Source organism: Vanellus vanellus (assembly GCF_965231255.1).
Source record: "Vanellus vanellus genome assembly, chromosome: 2".
NCBI lineage: Eukaryota > Metazoa > Chordata > Aves > Charadriiformes > Charadriidae > Vanellus > Vanellus vanellus.
Window position 1 is genome coordinate 88636568 of NC_138906.1, and position 22669 is coordinate 88659236.

Here is a 22669-nt window from a genome sequence, read left to right on the forward strand (position 1 = left end):
CAACAGGACTGTTTGAGAAGGATGATACTAGTTTCATGATTATTCTAGCAGCTTTTCTTTTTTTTCTTTTAAATAAAAGACGGGTGGGTGCACACCAGATGGAACAAAGGCAGTGTCTAAATTCTGTCCCATCTCAGCAAGCCAAACACTTGCAGAATTATCCGATTCTAGAAAAGCAAGAGAAAAGGGGAAAAAAAAAGTAATTGTGCCTCCCACATAACAACATTGTTTGTACAAAGTGAGGAATCTCCCCCCCCTCCCCAATTAAAAAAAAAAAAAAAAAAAAAAAAAAAACAAAAACCAAACCAAACATTGGGCTGACTGGTCTTGATTATCAGATGGAGAGCTTGATGGTGACGAGCTCGTGCAGAGGCTATGGTCCCTGCAGCAGCTGGCTGCTGCAATAGCCCAAAGGAAATATATCACATCAAAGACGTGGTGGGCAGGGGTCTAAAAAAAAAAAAAAAAAACAACCCAAAAAGGGGCAAACTGGGGAAACAATCCTCTGGAAGAGGCAGCTGGTGATCACGCTCGATGTGCCGCTGCTTCCTCAGCATGCCACAGTACTCACCCGACAGCTCTGATAAACCAATTTTTAGTCAGTACTGACTCACTCTTCTGTGGCTCAATACATCTCGGGGTGTTTTTTTGGCATCCCACTGACTTGGATAGAAGCTGCAACCAGAAATAAGAGCAACTCATCAGCACCCATGCAGAAAATGAGTGCTCTGGGGAAAAGGGACACTAGAGAGCCACCTTTCTTGAGAGGCCTCTACTATACTAAGCCCTCCCTATTTCACTTTTAATTCTGTAGAATTAATAACATTGCCTTTCCATTTCTCAGAGGTTGAGATTCTCCTCCTCAAGAAACTTATAAATGGAAATATTATTTGAATCTCTCTGGCTTGAAGCACATTAGTCGATGTCATAGCACAATTATTCATCTAAGAGCAAGCTTCTAGAACGTGCCGCCTGTCATCTTCCACCGTTACCAAAAAAGGGAGCATTCATAAAGTACATTTGGCCATCTTCAAACATTCTCAGTCCTACCCTGCCAGCTGGGGGAACAAACTGCAATTATGTCCAGAAGACACAAAGATGCAGGGGCTGCACAACAAACACTATTAAACACTAAGGACACGAGATCAGTAATCAAGCCCTGCTCTCAATAATGCAAGAGCTCCCTCTCCCCGCTTCTTTTAACGTCTAAAATGAGATCTGTGACCATGTCCACCATTCTGGTGAAGTACAAGTTCCCACCTTGCTCTTCACCTTCCTTCACTAGTTTTTGATGACACAGCTGTCGCTGCCACACAAAAATAAACTTGGTCAAGCTCTGACTTGGCTATCTGAATAGTTAGTCCTTAACCAAACACGCCTGCTCTTCCCTGGGTCAGCTGGGTTCTGGGGCAAGTTCCCACAGGACACCATCAGGATGGTCGGAGCCATACCCAGCCTAAGCTTTGCTACCTTGCCTGCTGCAGCTCCAGCTCGGCACATCTCTACCCCCAGCCAGCTATTCCCACACAGTATGATGCCATCTTCTCCCCTTCCTACCTGAACCTCTGTTTTCATTCACACAAAGAACATCTGCTGTACACTCCATCAACAGAAAGGAAGCTGAACGATAATTATCCATTAGCTTTGTAACATCTTTCTTTCTAGGAGACCAAATAAAAGCAAAATAAAAGCTTTGCGTAGACCACAACTGTGTTTATTGAAAAACATACTTAAATGCTTTTTAAAAAGCAATCAGATAGCCCAAGTCAAAGCACTAAGATAGAAAGCAGGATGTTTCCATCTAACACCTGAAAATACGCTAAAATGGTTTTAAAGAACACCAAGAATGTGCACCTCCTTCTCCAAAAAGGATAAATGGTAGAAGCTGGATGTAACAATAATGTTAAAGATGGGCTTAAAGTGGATGAAGTATTTCTTACACAAAAAAGCACACTAACTACAACAGCCAGAGTGAACTTTCTTCATCCCTGCAAACTCCTAGGAGCTCACGTATTACAGTATTAAAAACCTGGACTGCACCTAACAAAGTATGCCGGGTGTCAAGTAAAGCATCTGCTTCCTTTAGCACGTTGATCTTAAAGTACGGCAGCTATTACATTTTTATTCACATGAAGACTCACAGACATCAGAGTGGGGGGTAGAATTGATTTGACCTCTAGTCCTCTTCCACCCCTCACTTCCATTTCATTTATTTTATCGAGTCTTTCAGTTTATTCAGTAGAATTTTCAACAGAAAAGCAGTATTTATCCATTGTGTAAGTCTAAATGAAAAGCTGTCAGCTGTCAATTTTATATTTAAAATTTAAGTTAAATCAAAATACTTCACATCGCAATACACTCATTGTGTATCTCCAAAATAGGGATGGAAAATACAAGGCAACATCAGTCTTACTGTTTGTTACCCAGCTTCTGCAAGAACAATACATGACTGAAGGTATACACGTACCTTGTGCTCAGTCCCACCTGTCTCAGTTCAGCATACAAGCCAATTATGTGAATTGTTTACCTCCCTAATGGCTGCAAACTCAGACTTTAAAAAGCCTCTGCTTTAGAGGCCTTTGTCATACATTTAGAGCAGTGGTCAATGTATGACAAAGCCGTCTTTTGCAAAGAGGCGTTAAGTTTTAATCTCAAGAATATATCACTATTAGAAGACATCAAGATTTAAATAATTTCATTTATTTAAATCATAACTACAAGTTTTCTATCAGAGTTCAGTGAGTTGCAATGGTTAATTTATTTTTCTTTCCTCTTCAGCCATACTTGGATAACAGTAATTCAGGGAATTTCTTTTGCTGTCCATGTGGAAGCAGCAAGCTGATAATTACTTGTTTTACATACATTACCACACTTTGCAGCTTTCAAGAAATAATTGACTTGAACAAGGATTTCAAAATTAAAAACTCAAAAATATAAAGCTAGGGAGAAAACATAAAACAAAACAAGAAAAAAAAATACTGCCGGATGAATTGGTTTATTTTTATTCCCTGTAGCTCCCAGAAATTTTCAGTAACAGATCAAATTAGTTGTTTTAAAAGGCAAAGACAACACGATAAGCATAACACTGAGGACATGACAGGCCTCATTAAGATGTGTCTAACACACATTTTAGAACATGGTGAACACATTCTCATTGTGTAACTTCCTTTCACAATAACAGTTAACAAACAAATTAAGTAGAACAAAACAGATCTGGAAGTTTTGCACGTCATTTCCTCCCGAATACTTGAAAAGTCGTTTTTATAATCTTATTCCTTTTATATAATAAGGCCTTCCAAGAGAAGCCAAGTGATCGGTGTATGACCAGCATTTCATTTAAATCAACTGTCACTCTCTTGTTCCAAGAATCACCTGTAGGGCATACTTCCCACTTAAAGCCAAAGGCAAAGCCTTTATTATTAACTTATTTTTTAAGGTATGTCAGCACTCGCAGCATCTGATATATTCTGTATTCCTTCAATTTAAAGCATAATGAATAATTCTAAGCAGAAACAGAACCTCCCACGTACTCCTCCCAAGAGTGGAGAAGCCGCACCAGAAGTTTACTTCTATCTACTGCACTCCCTGGACAAATTAAAATCCTGATGTTCTCCACAGCAGCTGCCAGCAAGGATTAACATCACAGAAACAGTAATATGAATAGACATGGAAGTTAGTGGGCACGTGGTTATCTCATACCAGCTGCTATAACTGAAGCGGGAATTTTGTGTAGGTTTGTTAGGTGGTCACAAATTCAAAACAACTTCTATACTCCATAGCAAGTCTCTCTGCCATGATCCTCCCAAGGGGCTGAAAGGGGAAGAGCTCTTTATTTTCAGCGTAACAGACGACTGGCTTCTAAATAGATATTAATATTGGAAAAAAACCCAAAGCATTAGAAAACTTTAAATAACATCTCCCATAGCATAAACCATGGCAGGCATTAAATTCCAACTGCAAGAGAATTATATTGCTTCCTGAGATCCAAGATTCTTACAAATTGCTTCTAAGCAGCAATACAAATATCAGTCAGGACACCACCACCTTACTTTTCCAGAAATTTCAATTCATCATTACCTTGTTATTTTGGGGAGCAGAAGGTCAGCTCATGCCTTACTACAAAGCCTCACCTATCTTCTTAAAAGAAATACATCGATAGTTTTTGCATTCCTATTCAGAGTAAGGCCTTCAAAAAAGAGATTGCAGAAGGTTTTTTCTTGGCAACAAAAGCCATACTTGCAAAAATGTTACTCTTTAAGCTAGTACCTATCTGATATTTTAGTTCAGATGTAAACTTCTACAACATGGCTTTCAAGTTGTTGTAGATTTAATAATGCAGATTTCATTATCATCCTGTTTCAAAACAGCACTGGAAACCTCAATAAGCAGCACAGGTTTGTCTGCCAAAAATCACTTGTTTACAGCATGGTCTCTTGGCACATTCTGACTGGAATATTATAATGTCTGTCATCTTCAGTTATGAGAGTCACCACAGGCCAGTCCTCCTCTGGGTCATTGGGATAAAGTGTGATGAATTCATCAGTACTATGTTTATATAATCGATACACTTGGATGGTATACTGCAGAGCGTAAGCAAGGAGAAACATTTCCACCTACATTGGAAAAAAGCAGAAATATGATGTGTAAAATTAAATGTACATTTTACAAGATATTTCTCATAAAAATACTAAACTAATACCTATCAGATGTAATTTTTCAAAGAAAAAAACATGAAAGTAAATGAGAATGCATATACATGGGCATCTCTCATTCAGCAGCTCAGTCATTCCAGCCATTCTTAATTTGCTGCACAAATACCTCTATGATACCATGCCTTTAACATGGAGCTCTTCAGACCAAACAATGGCATAGCAGGATAACAGTCCTAAAGAAAAGCTACGTTATACAGAGAATACCACTTCCCTACTGCCACGAACAGGTAGGAAAGATGTTCTCTCATATCAGTATTCATCCCGTTAAGTCACTAAGTCAAGAATGGGTTTCAGGCACTGATCCTTTCTCTCTTAGAGGATACTCTGAACTCTCTAGCCAAGTAAAAACCAGGCTGAAAGCCTTTACAAAACCTGATGATATCAGAAGGAATTCAAAGAAGCTGTCTTTTGTCTTGTCTACTACAGTGGCAAGCAAATCCTCTGTTCTAAGTAACAGCTTCCAAAGAATAGCACCAAAATAAATAAATATAGTCAGCACAAAAATATGCAATGCTACTTTTTGACTAAACTAGGCAGCAAAAAAGTCACCAAGTAATCAGCTAATTTAACAGTACCAGCAACCCGTCTGATCTACATTAAGAGTCATCAGATTTTTATGCTAATAAACAAACACAACATAAATAAATACTTCCATGATTCTAGTGTCTATAATCAAGAAGTGAATCTAGCTACAGTATCACACTTGTAACATATTCAATAGGACTTTTAAAATGGATGTTCAAAATCTTTCAGACTATTCAGCTCATTAACCACTATATTTTGTTTTGGGGCTTGTGATATGCATGTCATTCCTGCAACATACAAGGCAGTAACTGCCACTAGGTTATCAGAATTCAACCAGTATATGAACTACACATGCTCTTCTCTTCATAATTTGAGTATAAGCTTTTTAAAAAATATCATTATAAGAGCTAAGGATTGAGAGAGTAATACAAATGTTTCTATTAAAAGAATACCATACTTCCAAAGAATGATGCTACCTAAGTGTCAGCCGCCACACAAAAAAAATGAACATTTAAAAGGAAGGCCTTTACAGACCCTTACTACAGGTATGCAGTTCTACTATATTTTTCCAAATAAAAGACCAAACAAAAACTGAATGATTTCTTACACCACATGAAAGAAAAAACCCCAAAACAGGAAAATAACACTGTTAAAACAATCTCTCCTTACTTGTTCAAGGCCTCCACTGTGACCAATATGATTCAAGTGATTATGCATTAACTGACAAGGGTTGCTAGATGTATCCCGTGCAAACAGTAACCATGAGAAGACAGGAACTCTCCTTCCATTTTTATCATCATTGTATAATTCGATGGCAGTGTTCAGCATCAAGAATTTCAGTGCTTCATACAGACTATACTCCTCCTCTTCATTTTTAAACAATTTATCACAAGCTTCTTGCTTCTCACTAGGACCCTCGATTTCACTTATATTCTTCCACTACAAAAAAAAATTATATAATTTATATATAATTTATAATTTATATATATATATAACACACACAACATGTATCAATAGTCATCACTGCGCAAGACCTGCAAAAAGCTGTTTGTGAATTGTAAGATGCATAGCATAGGCACTCAGAATTTAATTTATGAAGTGCTTTGTGACTTTTTAAAAACACTCGAGAGTACTTCCACAGCTGTAGTCCTATCAAGATCAAGTTGAGTTAGTCTGATTTTGCTTAAATTAGTCCTTAAGCAAAGCAAAAGAAGGGGATGTTGGAAATTGTTGTAAGGTGGCAAAACAAGTATTGTCATAGGACAGTAAGCAATAAGATAATAACCTGTTTGTTTCCTGTCTCATAAATCCTATTGTTACTCAGAATGCATATTTCATTCATTCCCACCCTCAGAAACTGCTTGAATGCCACTTTTAAAAAAAATACTTAAAAGCCTTCAAACAAAGAGAATATGCATACATAGTAAGACAGGAACAACCGAAGAGTCTTTAAATAGGTTCCAGAGTTTCAAGGGGGTGAAAGATGGGCCTAGGTAATATATTACAAACACTGAAAGGGCGTAATCATTTTCCTGTTACATTAATGTAGAATAAAAATGTATAAACACAGAACAAAAACTACTCCTTTGAAATTACTTCAGCATTATCATACGTTTTTTTTTTTTTTCTTTCCATGACCTGTTCCATGACCTAGTTTACATCATTCCTTCAAATAAATGCAAGAAATAACAGAGGAAAAATATTACTTTGTTACATTACATTGGGGGCTGGACTAGATGATCTCTGAAGGTCCCTTCCAACCCCAACCATTCTGTGGTTCTGTGATTAATTTATTCATTGAAACCCATCTAACTAATAGTTTTCTGCAGAGCTTACAAATTAATTCCAGCATCAGGCTAATGCAAGCAGCTGAAGACCAGAAAACTCCCACAGACCTGATTCTTTTCTTGATTTCTTTTTTCACTAGTAAAATGAAAATTTCATTAGTAAAAGCATCCTTATGCTAAATTCACCACATTCAAAAATCTTTGTCATTTTTCTTATTTGCAAGTGACCAAGAATAAACAAATACTTTTCCAACCTTTTTCTTTAGCAGTATTAAATATTCTTTAATTTCCTCACTTATTTCTCCCATCTTCCTGCCCAGTTTCTGTTTTAGCTGCCACTGCTTGATCCAGTCATATTTGCTCAGCAAATTTTCAGGAAGCTGGAAGTTGAGAGAAGGCAGAATAAGTCAAATATCTGGAACGGAAAAGCCATCAACTTGCATATTATTATTATTTTTTTTTCCCATAAAGATTTTGCACCTTAAAACAATCCCCTTAAAACAGATGTCGTACTATGATGATTCTACAACCATAATAGAACACAAATGGCTCTTTATAATACTTGCTGGATAACAGTCAGAATACTGGTCTATAACTATTTCCAGATCTAACCAATACATAAAGCACTGGAAAAATTAATCATTCTAAGATACTCATGGCTTTTCTTTTCAATTAAAAGAAACCCTCCAGCACCAGATGACAGTGACTGTGTTTGAAAGTGTTCCTGAACCAACAGAAAAGAAGGTTAAAGATGTGATGACATCTACCAAATAATCCAGAAGGCTTGGTGGAGTGCACACTACTTAGTCCAGAGCACACAAACTGTGTTTTCTTTTCAGGGTACATAATTAAAACACTATGGGACCGGTTTTCTTATAAAGCAGAAAACAATCTGGGGATCAGCTGATGCATCACATCATACTTTAGGCTCAGAACTGCCTCTTTTACTGTTCACATGCTACACTTGCTCATTTAAGAGCTTTTACACTTCTCTTGAAGGACATCCTGATAGTTGCGTACCCAGTTTTTTTACCTTCATTGATTAACTCATTTTACTGCTAGAACTGGAAAAGCAACTTGCGTCTCACAAGGAATGAAATATTTGGCTAGAGCAGTACATATGCCATCAGCCATTACCAGCTAGTTTTTGTTTTATCAGGACTCCAAATTAGTAATGTGTTCTCTTTAATGGCAACCAAGTATTTGTCAGATATACACAGACCTTTGTCCAACCCAGCCTGGCATCCTATGCTAACTGCACATATAGAAGTAAATAATCAAAGATTATATACCAGTAACTTCTACAACTAGAAATGGGCATGTGAACGCTGTTGTAAATTTAAAAAAAATACCTCAAAAACACAGAAAAAACCCACAACTTCGTTAAAAGTTGTACTGCTAGCTGTCACCACGCACATTTCTCTTATGTGCCTTCTGTTTTGATGCATTAACAGCTTATTGTAATTGGTTCATTTTATAATTGTGCAGCTTTTTAAACAAAATGTTAATTACCATATGACATGTTTTCCTCTCTAAATCACCAGGAACAAAGATATGTGAACATCATTAAAAACTGCAAAGTACACCATTTTAAATAGTTTGCATGTTCTTTAAAGGAGCACTGGGAAACTATCTTCTATAGTTTGATAATGTGGACATGGTTGTCAGTGGGGAGAATTCTTTTTATAAAAAGGATATCTTTTTACAATGTACTGCTGCTGTAAGAAACATTTCATAGAAATATTTTCATCGGTAATTACAAAAAAAAAAAAACAAAAAAACAAAAAAACAAGCCAGCAGATATTTACTTAACAATGATAGTGACCACAATGAGAAATTTTAAGACGACCTCTAAAGTTACAGAGAAAGCTAATAAGAGGAGTTTGATTCACGGAATCGTGGAGTTTCAGAGTTGGAAGGTACCTCTAGAGATCATCTAGTCCAACTCCCCTGCTAAAGCAGGATTGCCCAGAGCACATTACTCAGGACTGCATCCAGGCAGGTCTTGAAAATCTCCAGAGAAGGGGACTCCACAACCTCCCTGGGCAGCCTGTGCCAGTGGTCTGTCACCCTCACCGTAAAGAAGGTTTTCCGTGTATTTGAACTACTGGGAACCATTGAAAAGAGCCTGGCTCCATCCTCCTTCAACCCACCCTTTAGATACTTGTAAGCATTAATAAGGTCTCCCCTCAGCCTTCTCTTCTCCAGGCTAAAGAGTCCCAGCTCTCTCAGCCTTTCCTCATAAGGCAGATGCTCCAAGCCCTCAATCATCTTAGTTGCCCTCCGCTGGACTCCCTCCAGCAGATCCCTGCCCCTCTTGAACTGGGGAGCCCAGAACTGGACACAGTATTCCCGTTGTGGCCTCACCAGTGCAGAGTAGAGGGGGAGAATGACCTCCCTCGACCTACTGGCCACACTCTTCCCTATGCAGCCCAAGATTCCATTGGCCTTTTTGGCAACAAGGGCACATTGCTGGGCCATGGATAATTTACCGTCTACTAGGACCCCCAGATCCTTCTCCTCAGAACTACTTCCCAGCAGGTCCGCCCCTAACCTATACTGGTGCTTTGCATTCTTCCTCCCCAGGTGCAGGACCCTGCACTTGCTTTTGTTGAACCTCATTAGGTTCTTCTCTGCCCAGCTCTCCAGCCTGTCCAGGTGACGCTGGATGGCAGCACGGCCCTCTGGGGTGTCAGCCACCCCACCCAGTTTGGTATCATCAGCAAACTTGCTGAGGATACACTCTGTCCCCTCATCCAGGTCATTAATGAATATATTAAACAAAATTGGACCGAGTATTGACCCCTGAGGGACACCACTGGTTACAGACCTCCAACTAGACTCTGTGCCGCTGATCACAACCCTCTGAGTTCTGTCACACAGGCAGCTCTCAATCCACCTCGCTGTCACCTCATCTAGCCCATACTTCTTCAACTTCCTAATGAGGATGTTATGGGAGACAGTGTCAAAAGCCTTGCTAAAGTCAAGGTAGATGACATCTACGACTCTCCTCTCATCCAGCCAACCAGTTATAACATCATAGAAAGCTATCAGATTGGTCAAGCATGATTTACCCTTGGTAAATCCATGTTGACCACTTTCAATAACTTCCTGTTCCTCAACGTATTTGGAGATGGCATCCAGAATGAGTCGCTCCATTACCTTCCCAGGGACAGAGGTGAGACTAACTGGTCTGTAGTTCCCTGGGTCCTCCTTCTTGCCTTTTTTGAAGGTCAGAGTGATGTCAGCCTTCCTCCAGTCCTCATGCACCTCTCCTGTTCTCCATGACCTTTCAAAGATGAAGGAGAGTGGTCTAGCAATAACATCTGGTGGATCTCTCGGCACTCGCGGGTGCATCCTGTCAGGGCCCATGGACTTATGAATGTCCAGCTTGGCCAAGTGGTCTCTGACCCGGTCCTCCTCAACTGAGGGAAAATCTTCCTCTCTCCAGACCTTCCGCCTTGCCTCCAGGGTATGGGATTCGTGAGGGACAGCTTTAGCAGTGAAGACCAAAGAAAAGAAGGCATTCAGTAACTCTGCCTTCCACCACTAGGGCACCCGTCTCATTCATCAGTGGGCCTACATTTCCCCTAGTCTTCCTTTTTCTATTGATATACTGAAAGAATCTCTTCTTATTGTCTTTAACTGCAGTGGCCAAGCTGAGTTCTGATTAAGCTTTGGCCCTTCTCATTTTCCCCCTACATAGCTTTGTTATACCTCGATAATCCTCATAAGTTGCTAACCCCCTTTTCCAGAGAAAGTAAGCTTTCCTATTTTTCCTGAGGTCCAGCCAAAACTCTATTTACCCAGGCTGGTCTTCTTCCCCGTCTGCTCGTTTTTCAAGACACACAGATAGCCTTCTCCTGTGCTTCTAAGAGCACCTGCTTGAAGTATGCCCAGCCTTCCTGGGCACCTTTGCTCTTCAAAACTGCCTCCCAAGGAACACTCTCGACCATGCTCTTAAACAGGCTAAAGTCTGCCCTTCAGAAATCCAAGGTGGCAGTTCTGCTGGCTCCCCGCCTTGCTTCATCAAGAATTGAAAATTCTATCATTTCATGATCACTCTGCCCAAGACGACCTCCAACCTTTACATCCCCCACAAGACCTTCTCTGTTAACAAACAGTAGGTCCAGTAGGGCACTTCCCCTAGTTGGTTCCTTCACCAGCTGTGTTAGGAAGTCGTCTTCCACACGCTCCAGGAATCTCTGGGACTGTTCCCTCTCTGCTGCGTAGTATTTCCAGCAGACATCTGGGAAGTTGAAGTCCCCCACAAGAACAAGGGCAAACGATTGTGAGACCTCTGCCAGCTGCTTATAGAATACTTCATCGGTTTCTACATCCTGATTGGGATATATATAACAAACTCCCATCACGATGTCCGCCTTGTTGGCTTTCCCCTTAATTCTTATCCATACACACTCAACACTGTCATTCACACTGTTAAGTTCCAGACATTCAAAACAGCCCCTAACATAGAGGGCCACCCCACCACCTCTCCTTCCTTGCCTATCCCTTCTGAAAAGTTGGTAGCCATCGATTACAGCACTCCACTTGTGTGTGTCCTCCCACCACGTTTCTGTGATGGCAACTATATCATAGTTTCCTTGCTGTACAATGGCCTCCAGCTCCTCCTGTTTATTCCCCATGCTGCGTGCATTAATGTAGATGCACTTCAGCCGGGCTAATTGTCCTGCCACTTTCTTGGGGGGGACTGGACTGCTAGCCTACACACAGAGCCTGCATCAGACATTCACCATTTACATTTCCAGCAGCAACCTGGATAACTGGAGCCTTACTGCCCTGAAGCAGGCCACTTTTGCATAGGCAGCTTCTCACATGTTTCTTCCGTGTTCACTGATATCACCAAATGGACTTCGTTGATGCAAGACAATTTCTGGAATATTCTTCTACTATTAATAAGACACCTTACTTGCTTATCCTTCAATGCTCCATAAAAACTGTCCCTTGTGTTGTGTCAGGCTGGAGTTGCTCTTTCACTTATTTTAAGCAACATTTAAGACACAGGTAATACACACATTCCTAAAAGTCTGCAGCATCCAATCTGTTAAACCACTTTTCTAAAGAAACCATATATAGCACATAAGAATACATACGATAATTTTGAAAAGCTGTTCGTTTTTTTTTCAAATGTGCTTAGAATAAGTTGCTTATATTTTTTGTTATTACCAGCTGTCTTGTGGGAAACCTCTTACTGCCATATTACATGCGGTAAGAAGAAACCAGGAGGGCAAGATGAAGATAGACAAGTTGCATTACAGTCACCACTACAGTAACGTTTATATATCATAAACTGGAAACTAGGGGAACCTGGACTCAATTCCAAGTTAAAAGAATCACTGTAAATGTACAACAAAACTAAACACTACCACTTCTCAATTCAAGGGATATTAAGAAGTGAGCATATATAGCATAATAGAGAAATAAGATCATAAAATTATCAAATAGGTTAGAACCAACATTCATCTTCTGTCAGAAGATCAGAGTTTAACACATACCATAGTAAAATCCTCACTCTGCAGCCAGTTTGGTAACTGGGTAGCTTGGCTTAGTGCCTGGAAAAGAGTTGCTCTGAGAGCACAATAGTTATCACCTCGTACTCTCCTTATAGATGCAAACTTCTGAGCAACTGCCTCATATCCCTAGGAAAAAAAAAAAAAAAAAAATCCAAGTGACATGAAAGCATTGATAAGATATTTAAGTCATGCAGTGGTATCATAGAAGATATTGGAATATTAGCATCCAAATGCTAATATTTTAAAAAAAGGGTTTCAATCCACTACTAATTTTGGAAGTTCAAATGCTTTTGTCACAAATTTTGCTTTGAAAAACACTTCCCTAGTTGTGTTGAATAACAAACAAGAAACCAAAGAAATCTAAGCAGATAATTGGTTGTGGCATTTATTTGATGACAGTGCAGAAATATCATTGAAACGTGGGTAGCTGACGTACTTAGGTTTCAAAAAAAAAAAAAATTCAAAACACACAAACATACACACACAAGACCATAAATCTAAGAAAATGTATCATGCTTACAAGAAGTTTCAGCAATAGTTTATTCTATTTACCTAATACGTAGTTTGCTTTTGCCTTCGGGAAAATTTGTGTGTATCCTGAAATATCTTGACACATGCCTCAGCATGTCTGTCCTCTCCCTGCTGTTCCCATATGTACACTTTTAGCAGAAGCAGCAACGTTCAAATGTAACTTCTTAAGCTCAGCATGTCTCTTCAGCTAACCTAGCAAAAGCCGATGCCCTGTGCATTTCTCACACTAATCTCTTGAAGGTGACACATTGATCTTTTGATTTACGGAAAGTATTTTTTACTTTTATTCATACATACCACTAAATTTGCAAATTGTGTTGAAAAAACAAAACAAAAAACCCCCAGCCAAGGTTATGCTTTATTTTCTACCATTCTAGCTCAAGATTAACATAAGAAAACTAGTCCAAAACCTACAAAAAATAAGACTTCAGGAAAAAATTAAGGAAAACTAAGCCTCTTCATTAAAGCTCTCCATCTTAAAATTCAGGCAATTCATCAGCTTCGGTTATTTGCCTTCTGCCAAAAAGTTTGGTTATCTCTCCGCCATTTCAACAGCCCCAAAAATTACCATTTTATGGTAATAAACCAAATTTAAAACTTCAATTGAAAACAGTAACAAAGAACAATATTAATCAAAACCCTGAACTATCAACAAGCAGCCTTATTAAAAACCACATTTTGAATGAGTACAAACAAAATAATCTTCCAGTTGTCAGCCACTTTGAAGAGCAGACACTGGAAAACACTGCTATTGTGTTTCCTGTTTTAAGGATTGTTCCCAGAGGAAGTCACCTACTAAACATACAAATGAAAACAAAAAGCCCAACAAAATTCAACAAAAAGAACCCATACCTTTCTCATCCTTTTTGCTACTGGTGTATTTCCTCTCCATTCTTTTCTGCAGTACTCCATGATGTCCATTTCAGGTGAAACACTTAGTTTATGTTCTGTCAAAACAGAAGGTAACATACTGAGAACTGTGAAACAGAACATAGAAAAAGCATTGAATTTCTAAATCACTTTAAAATAACATTGGTGCCAAAAGGAGACTGGCAGCACAACCTATAGCTACTAAGTAATTATTAGTATTTGAGGGGAACAACACTCTTAAAATGACAAGTGAATAAAAATAATGATATAGTCCAACAAAATAGAGAACACTCTGCTCCTCTCTTCTGCAAATGATTAACTGGCAAAGAGTAGAAATTAGTAATGTACTCTTAATTTTCTTAGCAATCAGAAAAATACTTGGTGAAAGCTCCTCTTCTTTCAGCAGCCAGACTATAAGGGAGAAAGATAATAGATCTTTCTGAATAAATCATAAGTGGTAGAAAGATGAAATACAGTTTTCTGTCATAATCCCAGCAGCCTTCATTCCAAAACAGACAGCACTAAGGTTATCAAGAGATTCCAGCAACAGATGCTGCTGTAATGACTATAAATCAGTAATTTTCAAGCACACTTATAACATAGGCTATATGACTGCTTTCTAAAGGATTCACATTCTCTTGTAAAGTAACTATAGAATCATGGGAAAAATATACTAAGACCAACTAGTTTTACATAAAATTGATCTTTTCATGAATTAAACTGTACAATGTACTCAGCCATGATAAGTAATTTCTATTGCACAAATACATCTGTGCACAAAAATCCTTGGAACAAGGGTGTCAAATCATCACAAATTAGTGTGATGGTTTGTAAGGAATTAGTGTGATGAATTGTAATACTGTATTTGAAACATCATACAAAGCTCGAATGTACCTGAAAAGCTTGTCTCAGAAAGTAGTATTTTATCTCTCTCTATTTCTTCTGCGTCACGATACATGTCCTCCTCACTGCAATAAAAATCAACACATACTTCATGTAACAGCACAACTCTTAGTCATTTACCTTTTCCCCTTTTTACAACTACAGGCAAGTAATTCAGTCTTTCCCCAGCTGGAAAGCAAATAGAGTTGAGCTTACATCTTACATGTTTTCATAAAAACAATGTGAATTATCAAAAAAAAAGTTTAAAAACACCCTCTCAACTGTTCCCCTCCCTTATTTATGACACCTACATTGGTAACGAATCACTGCCTGAATTTCTCCTCTACTGGTTATATGGAGACTACAGAGTGCTCAAGGCCCTTTGTATTTGTGAATTTTACAGGATAAATTTGCAAAACACACAAGCCAAAATGCCTACTTGCTGAGTATACAAATACTACAACCTATGCATGCAACTAAAAATACATTACTCACTGGAGCTTTGGATCTACGCTCCAGTGTGCCTGAACCACCTGCCTAGTAGTGAGCAGAATACGTGACAGAGTATCACGATGAAAAGTAGCCAGCTATATCTGCAGCTGGTTTGAATGCTATGAACTTGAAGAAAGCAAAAATTCTAAGCGCGATCCAAACTGCAGCCTACATACTAACTGAAATCCAGACAAGCATTTCTTCCTCGAATAATATGGGCTTTTTGGTCAAGGTACACTGTCTTAAGAGTCAAATGTCTCCACCTGAGCCTATTTACAGACATTCTGACATCAAGTTATGACCATGAGGAAGGAAATGATGGCCTAAAAGGATACTGTTTCTATGCGCAGCCTAGCATTATCAAGAATAGATCTCGAAGCCAGGGTGTGAACATTACTGTTGAGAATGGAGGTCTATGCAGTATTCAGAAAACAGACAACATTCCTTTAAACTTGATTCTGAGTGCCATTTGTCATCTAATTACATCTAGCAAATAAACATTAAGAACATCACAGTTTCACAGCTAAAATACTTCAAAAAACCATACACGACTGAACATATTAATAAATCATTTAGGCTTATCACTAAAAGAAGGTTACATTAAAAAAATTGTATTTTGAAGAAAGTACATGTGCAGAAAAAAACTGTAAGTATTATTCATTGCCCACCACTATTAGTTGCTTCTCATCTACTACTTAAAAAAATTCAAACCACAGTGTGCTTGCAAAAGATCAGGAAGAAATTAAAGCAATGACCCTGTCCTATCTTACACTACTAAGAGAGGACAAGACCTTGAGAAGACTGCAAGAAAGGGTTTAAAGTAGCCATCTGGTAATTAGATTATTCTCATTAAATCTAAAAGAATACACTGACAAATTATGGCTCTCTCTATTTCTTTATATCCAAACCAGCTTACCTTAAAAAGGTAGCATTTCTAACTCATTTGCATGTACTCCCCTTGAGAATAAAAAAAGTGTAGTACCAAAGACAAATATAGCTAATACCAGAAAACTGTCATCTACTGTGCAGTCATATGAAACTACAGTTTAGTTTTTACTCAAGTTTCAAAGCTTTGACTTTCAAACTAGGTTTCCTGGGTGCTCAAGTAGCTGCTTGAAATCCGATTCATAATACTACTACATAATTATTAATTAATATGAGAAACAATAGACGTGGTAGATCTTAAACACAGTACTCAATAAAAAGAGTACTACCTGCTGAGAACTAAAATCACAGAAATACTTATCCCAAGTCCATATCTTTATTACAGTGTGGCATTAGACAAACCCTAATTTCCATGTATAAACTTATTTCTCAGCAGAGATTAATATCCATTAAGGTTTGTGAAGAATTTCAAGGATACTTAATAACCTTTAAAATACACAAACAATAAAACTCAAACAACTTGGTATCTTACAGCAGCGATCTCTAGCCTAGCTTATCTATAAGCTAAGTATTTAAATTATAAAGCAACAACCTGCCTGGCAGAGCATGAACAAACCTGCTTCTACAAGGGATCCCACAGGAGGTGGTGGGGTGGGGGGGGGAGGCTTACTTTGGGATACTTCCTCAAACACATTTAGGTACAAAGAGAAAAACTGCCCAACTTAGTAAACTAGTGAAGTCAACCAAAAAAGAAGTTTGGTGTAGAGTAAGCAGCGTCATGTTCCTTCTGCGGATATTACCCCATCTTCTTTCTGGGAGTTGACAAAAATAGAACCCATAGATTCAGAACATGAGAGATTAACATTCAACATAAACAAAGTACTGCAATTTAACTGAGGTGTTTTGAAATCAAGGCAGCTAAGAGGTGCAATCTATCTGTACAGGCACTCTCATTTCAAAGTTGCAAGTGCATCTTAGCATTGTTCTAGCATAGTAACTGTTATGTAAATCTATAGAAACAAGAATGTGGAAACTAAAGCCCTTCCCTATTAATCTTCACATTAGTATCTAACAATAGAGTGAAAATAAAATAACAGATGGAAAAGAATAATTAAATGAAAACAAGCATGTACAGAAAGTGTGTAGTGTTGTGTGTAAACACGTAAATTGTTGAAATAGTAAATCAGAGTCTGCTGAACCAAAAATACTAAGAAAAAAACCCCAGGATATCACATTTTAAAGTATCCTGGGCTTTGCATTTTAAAAACAAAAAAGCCTCCACACCACACACACAAAAATACCTAAACACCAATGGCAGCAAGCAAAACTAAGCTGGAGAGAAGGGAAAGGACTATGGGCAAAACAAATAGCTTTATACTAATAGATTTGCAGAACTAGACCTCCCAGTATTGAAGACACCATAGGAAAACAAAAACAATGCTTAAAGTCTTCTGTTTATTATCATGAAGGGATGAATATTTAATTTTTTTATGTTAGACTAAACTCATTGCTATTAATAGTTCATGCAAAGGCATGATCATATAGAATTAGCATGCCAAGTAGCAGCTAATTTAAAAATTCAGAAGGACAGAGATCCTTATGTACCACACTTTTGCCAACATGTAAAATACACTGAATACATATTTATATGAATATGTGTATTAATGTTAAATGAGCATGAATATTAAAAAACTCACATTAACATATTAGATGGTGCTTAAATTACTCTGTAATAAAATAAGATTTTTAAAAGCATCTTTGAAAACATGTACTTATTTTTAGTGATGTTTTCACTATGTCGGCACCTATTGTAGAGTTTGGATGTGATCTAAAATAGTCCACTGGCTACCTACAGAAAGAGGATTAATTAGAAATCACTTTCTTTCAGTACTTTATTAATGTATTCTTCAATGACAAAGCCACTCTTAACGTGTATTAATATTGTTTTCAGAAGTTTGTAAAATCTTTTGTTAAAACCTTCATATTTATATCTTCCTCCAGATACCAAATATTCTTAAAAAGACTTCTACTGTCAGATCTGAATCACACAACCAAATTTTCACTTCAGCCTATAGGGGGAGGTTTACAAAAAACAAACACATACAAAGCTGAAGTGTTATGATTGTCAGTCTTACCTGACTGTTAGCACTGCACCTAACAAAGTGTTCACAAGGTTAAAACCAAGCTACCAGAGTGTCTGCCTTCAATTCTTAGTTCCCCATTCTCTACATGCTACCCTTAAGAGCTTAATGTCGCATCAGTTATTCCCTTACATGGGGAAAGATAACCGCTAATAAGCTATAAAAATAAGCAATTTATCTAAAGGGTGAAGGTGGCCTTCAGAGTTTAAGATTTGACATTTAGATATATTTCACTGAGACACTAACATATATAAAATTTTGCCAAGAAATTCACTTTCACGAACTGAAAGTGCCCATCCCTTTCTATAGAAAAGCTGTTAATGTCTTAAAAAAAAAATCCTCACCCGTCCGCAGATGATTCCACTGCTGAACAATTACTAGACACAGGTAGATACAGTTCACAGTTTCTAGATGCCTCCCGATCTGTCACACTTGATTTAATCATATCTGTCTTCTCAGGTCTCCCAGTAATTCTGTATACACAGTCTTTTCTTATTTCTGATGTAGATTGCTCTTTCTGGTCAGTAGCTGCATTTGCTGAACCAAGTTCATTAGAAGGAACACCAACTTCCTTTTCATGCTGCATCAACTGTATGGTGGCAACACTCTCTTTTTTCTGTGTCTGTTCTGTACCAATGGGAAGTCTGGCTGGTTCCGTCATCCACCCTTGAAAATTATCCTGGCTTTGAAGAATGGATAAATGTATGAAGAGCATCTCTCACAGAAGAATGAAAGCACATGTTTTAAGAAAATTGCAGTATTTTCATAATTATATTACATAGTTATGTTACATTCTGAGGATTCAGAAGGTACTTAAATTATTCAAAAGCAGAAAGAAAATCCAGAACAGTTTGGTAAGATAACACAGCACCCAAGTTATTTTCAAACTCATCTCCTTGGCAAGCAAATTTCATTTCTTACCAAGGCTAATCTGTGCCAGTTCCTCAAACAAACCGCACTAGAATTAGTGCCCTGACTGAATACTTGCTCTTCTCAAGGGGCATTCTCACCTAAAAACCTGAGGATTAACAGAAATCCCAATGAAATAAGTTTCAGTCCTGCAAGAGGACAATTTTTATAAACTCACCTGGTGCTCTGTGAAACTTGCCATTGCACCAGGATTATTGCTTAACACAGAAAAATTCTGATTGTCATTTCTGGCAATATGTTTTCCAAGTTATTAAGACAGGACTTTCTACAATCCATTCTAGCAAGTTCTCCAAAGGCCTAAATGTACCCATACAGTAAATTTTCAGGATATTTACCTTAAATTCATACATAACCCTCCCCAAAAAGTTACGGGTTGCTTTGCAGTTGTCACATTCATGTTCTAGACAATTCTTACCATTGCCGTCCAGGCTGGCTACCTCAGAACTAACAGTCTTAATAGAATCATAGAAACATCTAAACATCTAGGTTGGAAGGGACCTTTAAGATTATCAAGTCCAACCATCAACCTAACACTGCCAAAACCCCCACTAAACCACGTCTCTAAGCACCACATCTACCGGTCTTTTAAATACCTCCACGGATGACAATTCCACCACCTCCCTGGGCAGCCCGTTCCAATGCTTCACAAGCTTTCAGTGAAGAATTTTTTCCTAATAGCCAATCTAAACCTACTCTGGTGTAACTTGAGGCCATTTCCTCTTGTCCTATTGCTTGTCACTAGGGAGAAGAGGCTGACCCCCACCTTTCTACAAGCTCCTTTCAGGTAGTTGTAGTGAGCAATGTCTCCCCTTGGCCTCCTTTTCTCCAGACTAAACAACCCCAGTTCCCTCAGCCACTCCTCATACAACTTGTTCTCCAGACACCTCACCAGCTTTGTTGCCCTTCTCTGGACACGCTCCAGCACCCCAATGTCTTTCTACATAACCACTATATACACCTTAAAACTGTACAAGACGTTTCTGTCTTGAGGCAGGAAACTGCCACAGGTCTGTCTTTCCCAGATGTCACTGTCCTTTCGCACTCGAGCCCTGCTGCGTACTAAGCTGTCCCACAGAACGAAGCTCAGGAGGAGAGCTGCGCACCTTCTCCCGATTACTCCCAGCCCCACTCCCCTGGGAAGGACAAGCCAGGCTCTGTGCCCCACACGACCCAGCGCACCCACACCGCCACACCACCGCGCCGGGCAGCCGAGCCCTCACCTTTCCGGCACCCTCTGTCCTGCGGCACCACGGGCCCGACACCGCTCGGCGCCGCCCCGCCGGACGCAGGAGGCCGCCCCCGCTCCGGCCGCTCGCTGCCCGGGGCCCTGGGGGTCGCGCAACTCGCCGTCTCCCGCCGCAACTCTCCCGGCCCGCCGCTGGCCGCTCATGCCGGCGGGGCCGGGCCCTGGCCCGTGCTGCCGGGAGGCTCTCTGCGGGTCGAGGCCGCCGTTCGCTGCACGGGCCCGGCGAGGCGCCCGCCCACAGGCCAGTTACAAGGGCCGCCAGCACGCCCCCAGCGCCCCCATCGCCGCCGCAACGGCCGCGCGCGAGCCAGTGCCCGCCCGGCCCTTGCGCGGCGCCTCAGGCGCTTCCGCGTCGCCGGCCGCCAGCATCCTCCGCGCGCGCGCGTCATCATGCCGGAAATAGCGTTTTACGTGCGCGCGCCTTCTTCCTTCCGGCCGGCAGGCTGTCGTCATGCGGGGTAGGGCAGGCGTCGGCTTCCAGCGCATGCGCGTTGGTGGCGGAGGGGAGGGAAAGGTGTGTGTGGAGCTACGGCGGGGTGCCGATGTGGGCCTGCGGGGGGTGGGGCGAGCGGGCGATATCGATGAAAATCCCCAAACTCGGAGACAGTAATGAGTCTTAAATATTGGCGTGGGGGAGGGGAATAAAGTTGCTTTTCGGTTGTCAAATGTTCCATATGAAAATATTTGTGAGGAGGCCCAGTGCTCTAAGGGTGCAGGTATGTGTGACAGCCGCCGTGTGGAGCTTGTCAAGAGGCTGGAAGGGTCTTCCTGGAGAAGAAAATACATCACCAAATTCTGATGCCCCTTTGTTAAACGCGTGACAGAATAGAAACCTACATAGAGAGTAAATTATAAATATTTCAAAATTGCATGTTACTCAAGCATACCCAAAGCTATTAAAAATGGAATAAATGAGAACAGTAAAAAGTAGGAAAGCTGTGTTGTCGTAGAAAAAAGTCCACTGAAGTCCAAGCGTTTTTAGAAGGCGTTCACCTTGAAATTGGGCCTGAAAATGGAATAGAAAAGTCATCTTTCTGGAATTTCCCTCACAAGAATATACTTTCTCTGAGTAATACAGGTGATGCTAAGCCTGGGGGGAAGTAACTACAAACATGCTGACAGTAAAGGAATTTGAAACAACGTTTTTTGTAAAAAAAAATCCATGTAGTTAGAGTATCAAACGGTATAGGGAGGAGATTTTTAAGGTGGAAGTGAGGTAGTAAAACCTATAAAAGGTTAAAATGACGATATTTAATTTGCAACATTTGAAACTTTTGAAGTCACACAAAACCAATGAACATTTTTGTAAACAAGTTTTTTCTGTTTCTTTTATCATTGAGACACAAAGAAGTATCACCCCCAATGTTTAGGGGGAAAAAAAAAAGCATTACCTGATTATTTTTTTTTTAATTGCTGCCCTTCTTCATGTTCGACTGTTCTTCACAGTGACATCTCCTTTGAAAAATCTCTTCGCTTGAACAACTGTTTGACTGACAGGTTTGTCTCAAGATGCATTCTTGTTTCACATTGACCAGTTCAGAATTACTCTTGTTCAAACGAGTCCACTTCAGATATACCCAACTGTTTCCCACGTTCCTATAATTAAAATAATTTAGATTCAGTAGCATTTAAGAATCATTACAGTTGCCTGCGTTTTTAAGTTTCGGTTCTTCTTTTTTAGTTTCTTAGTTACGCACATTTGCCATTCCCTCAGCAACTTTATGGGAGAGATGTGTTGGCTGACCATTTCACAACCCTTCAGAGAATTACAGTGCAGAATAGTTCCACAGAGCTGTGTAACATAGGTAAAGTTGTAACCCATACCTAATTCTTTATCATGAGGAAAATGGTGTATTACAAAATGACACTGCAATATACATGAACTGTACCTAAGTCATGAAATTAAATTTGCAGATTTGATGCTCGCTGTATTTGGAACTGTTTCCTCATAACAGAAAGTTCCTAAACAGCAAATAATGTTTCATTTCTCAAGAGTTATTAAATGAAGACCTTGCTATGATATCATATGTCAGGCTGCATTACAGTAATGCTTGCCATGTGAACTTGAAAAAATGGGTGCAATCTTTTCCATTTATATTTTTCTGCTTACGGATGGGCTTATGTCAATCACATG

At 39.5% G+C, this 22669-nt stretch overlaps 1 protein-coding gene across 1 annotated transcript; it reads right to left on the reverse strand.

Annotated features, from left to right (window-relative positions):
• Positions 1-2658: 2658 nt before the first annotated feature.
• On the reverse strand, positions 2659-20764 carry OTULIN (OTU deubiquitinase with linear linkage specificity). The gene is made up of 8 exons (XM_082479295.1): positions 20510-20764; positions 18704-19042; positions 14854-14927; positions 13942-14036; positions 12541-12684; positions 7279-7404; positions 5907-6176; positions 2659-4613 (listed from the first exon to the last, which is right to left on the reverse strand). Exons 1-8 carry the CDS (start codon positions 20677-20679, stop codon positions 4419-4421), a joined length of 1413 nt encoding a protein of 470 aa, XP_082335421.1. The 5' UTR covers positions 20680-20764; the 3' UTR covers positions 2659-4418.
• Between the last annotated feature and the right edge of the window lie 1905 nt (positions 20765-22669).

What these genes read in the sequence shown, in the direction of transcription:
- OTULIN (XM_082479295.1), bottom strand. Translation starts at nt 20,679, where the DNA reads ATGAGCGGCCAGCGGCGGGCCGGGAGAGTTGCGGCGGGAGACGGCGAG. An exon ending in TTCTGAGACAAGCTTTTCAG is followed by an intron (nt 14,037 to 14,853) that starts GTACATTCGAGC and finishes CTGTTTTGACAG; the next exon opens with AACATAAACTAAGTGTTTCA. An exon ending in TAGCAAAAAGGATGAGAAAG is followed by an intron (nt 12,685 to 13,941) that starts GTATGGGTTCTT and finishes TTTTTTTCCTAG; the next exon opens with GGATATGAGGCAGTTGCTCA.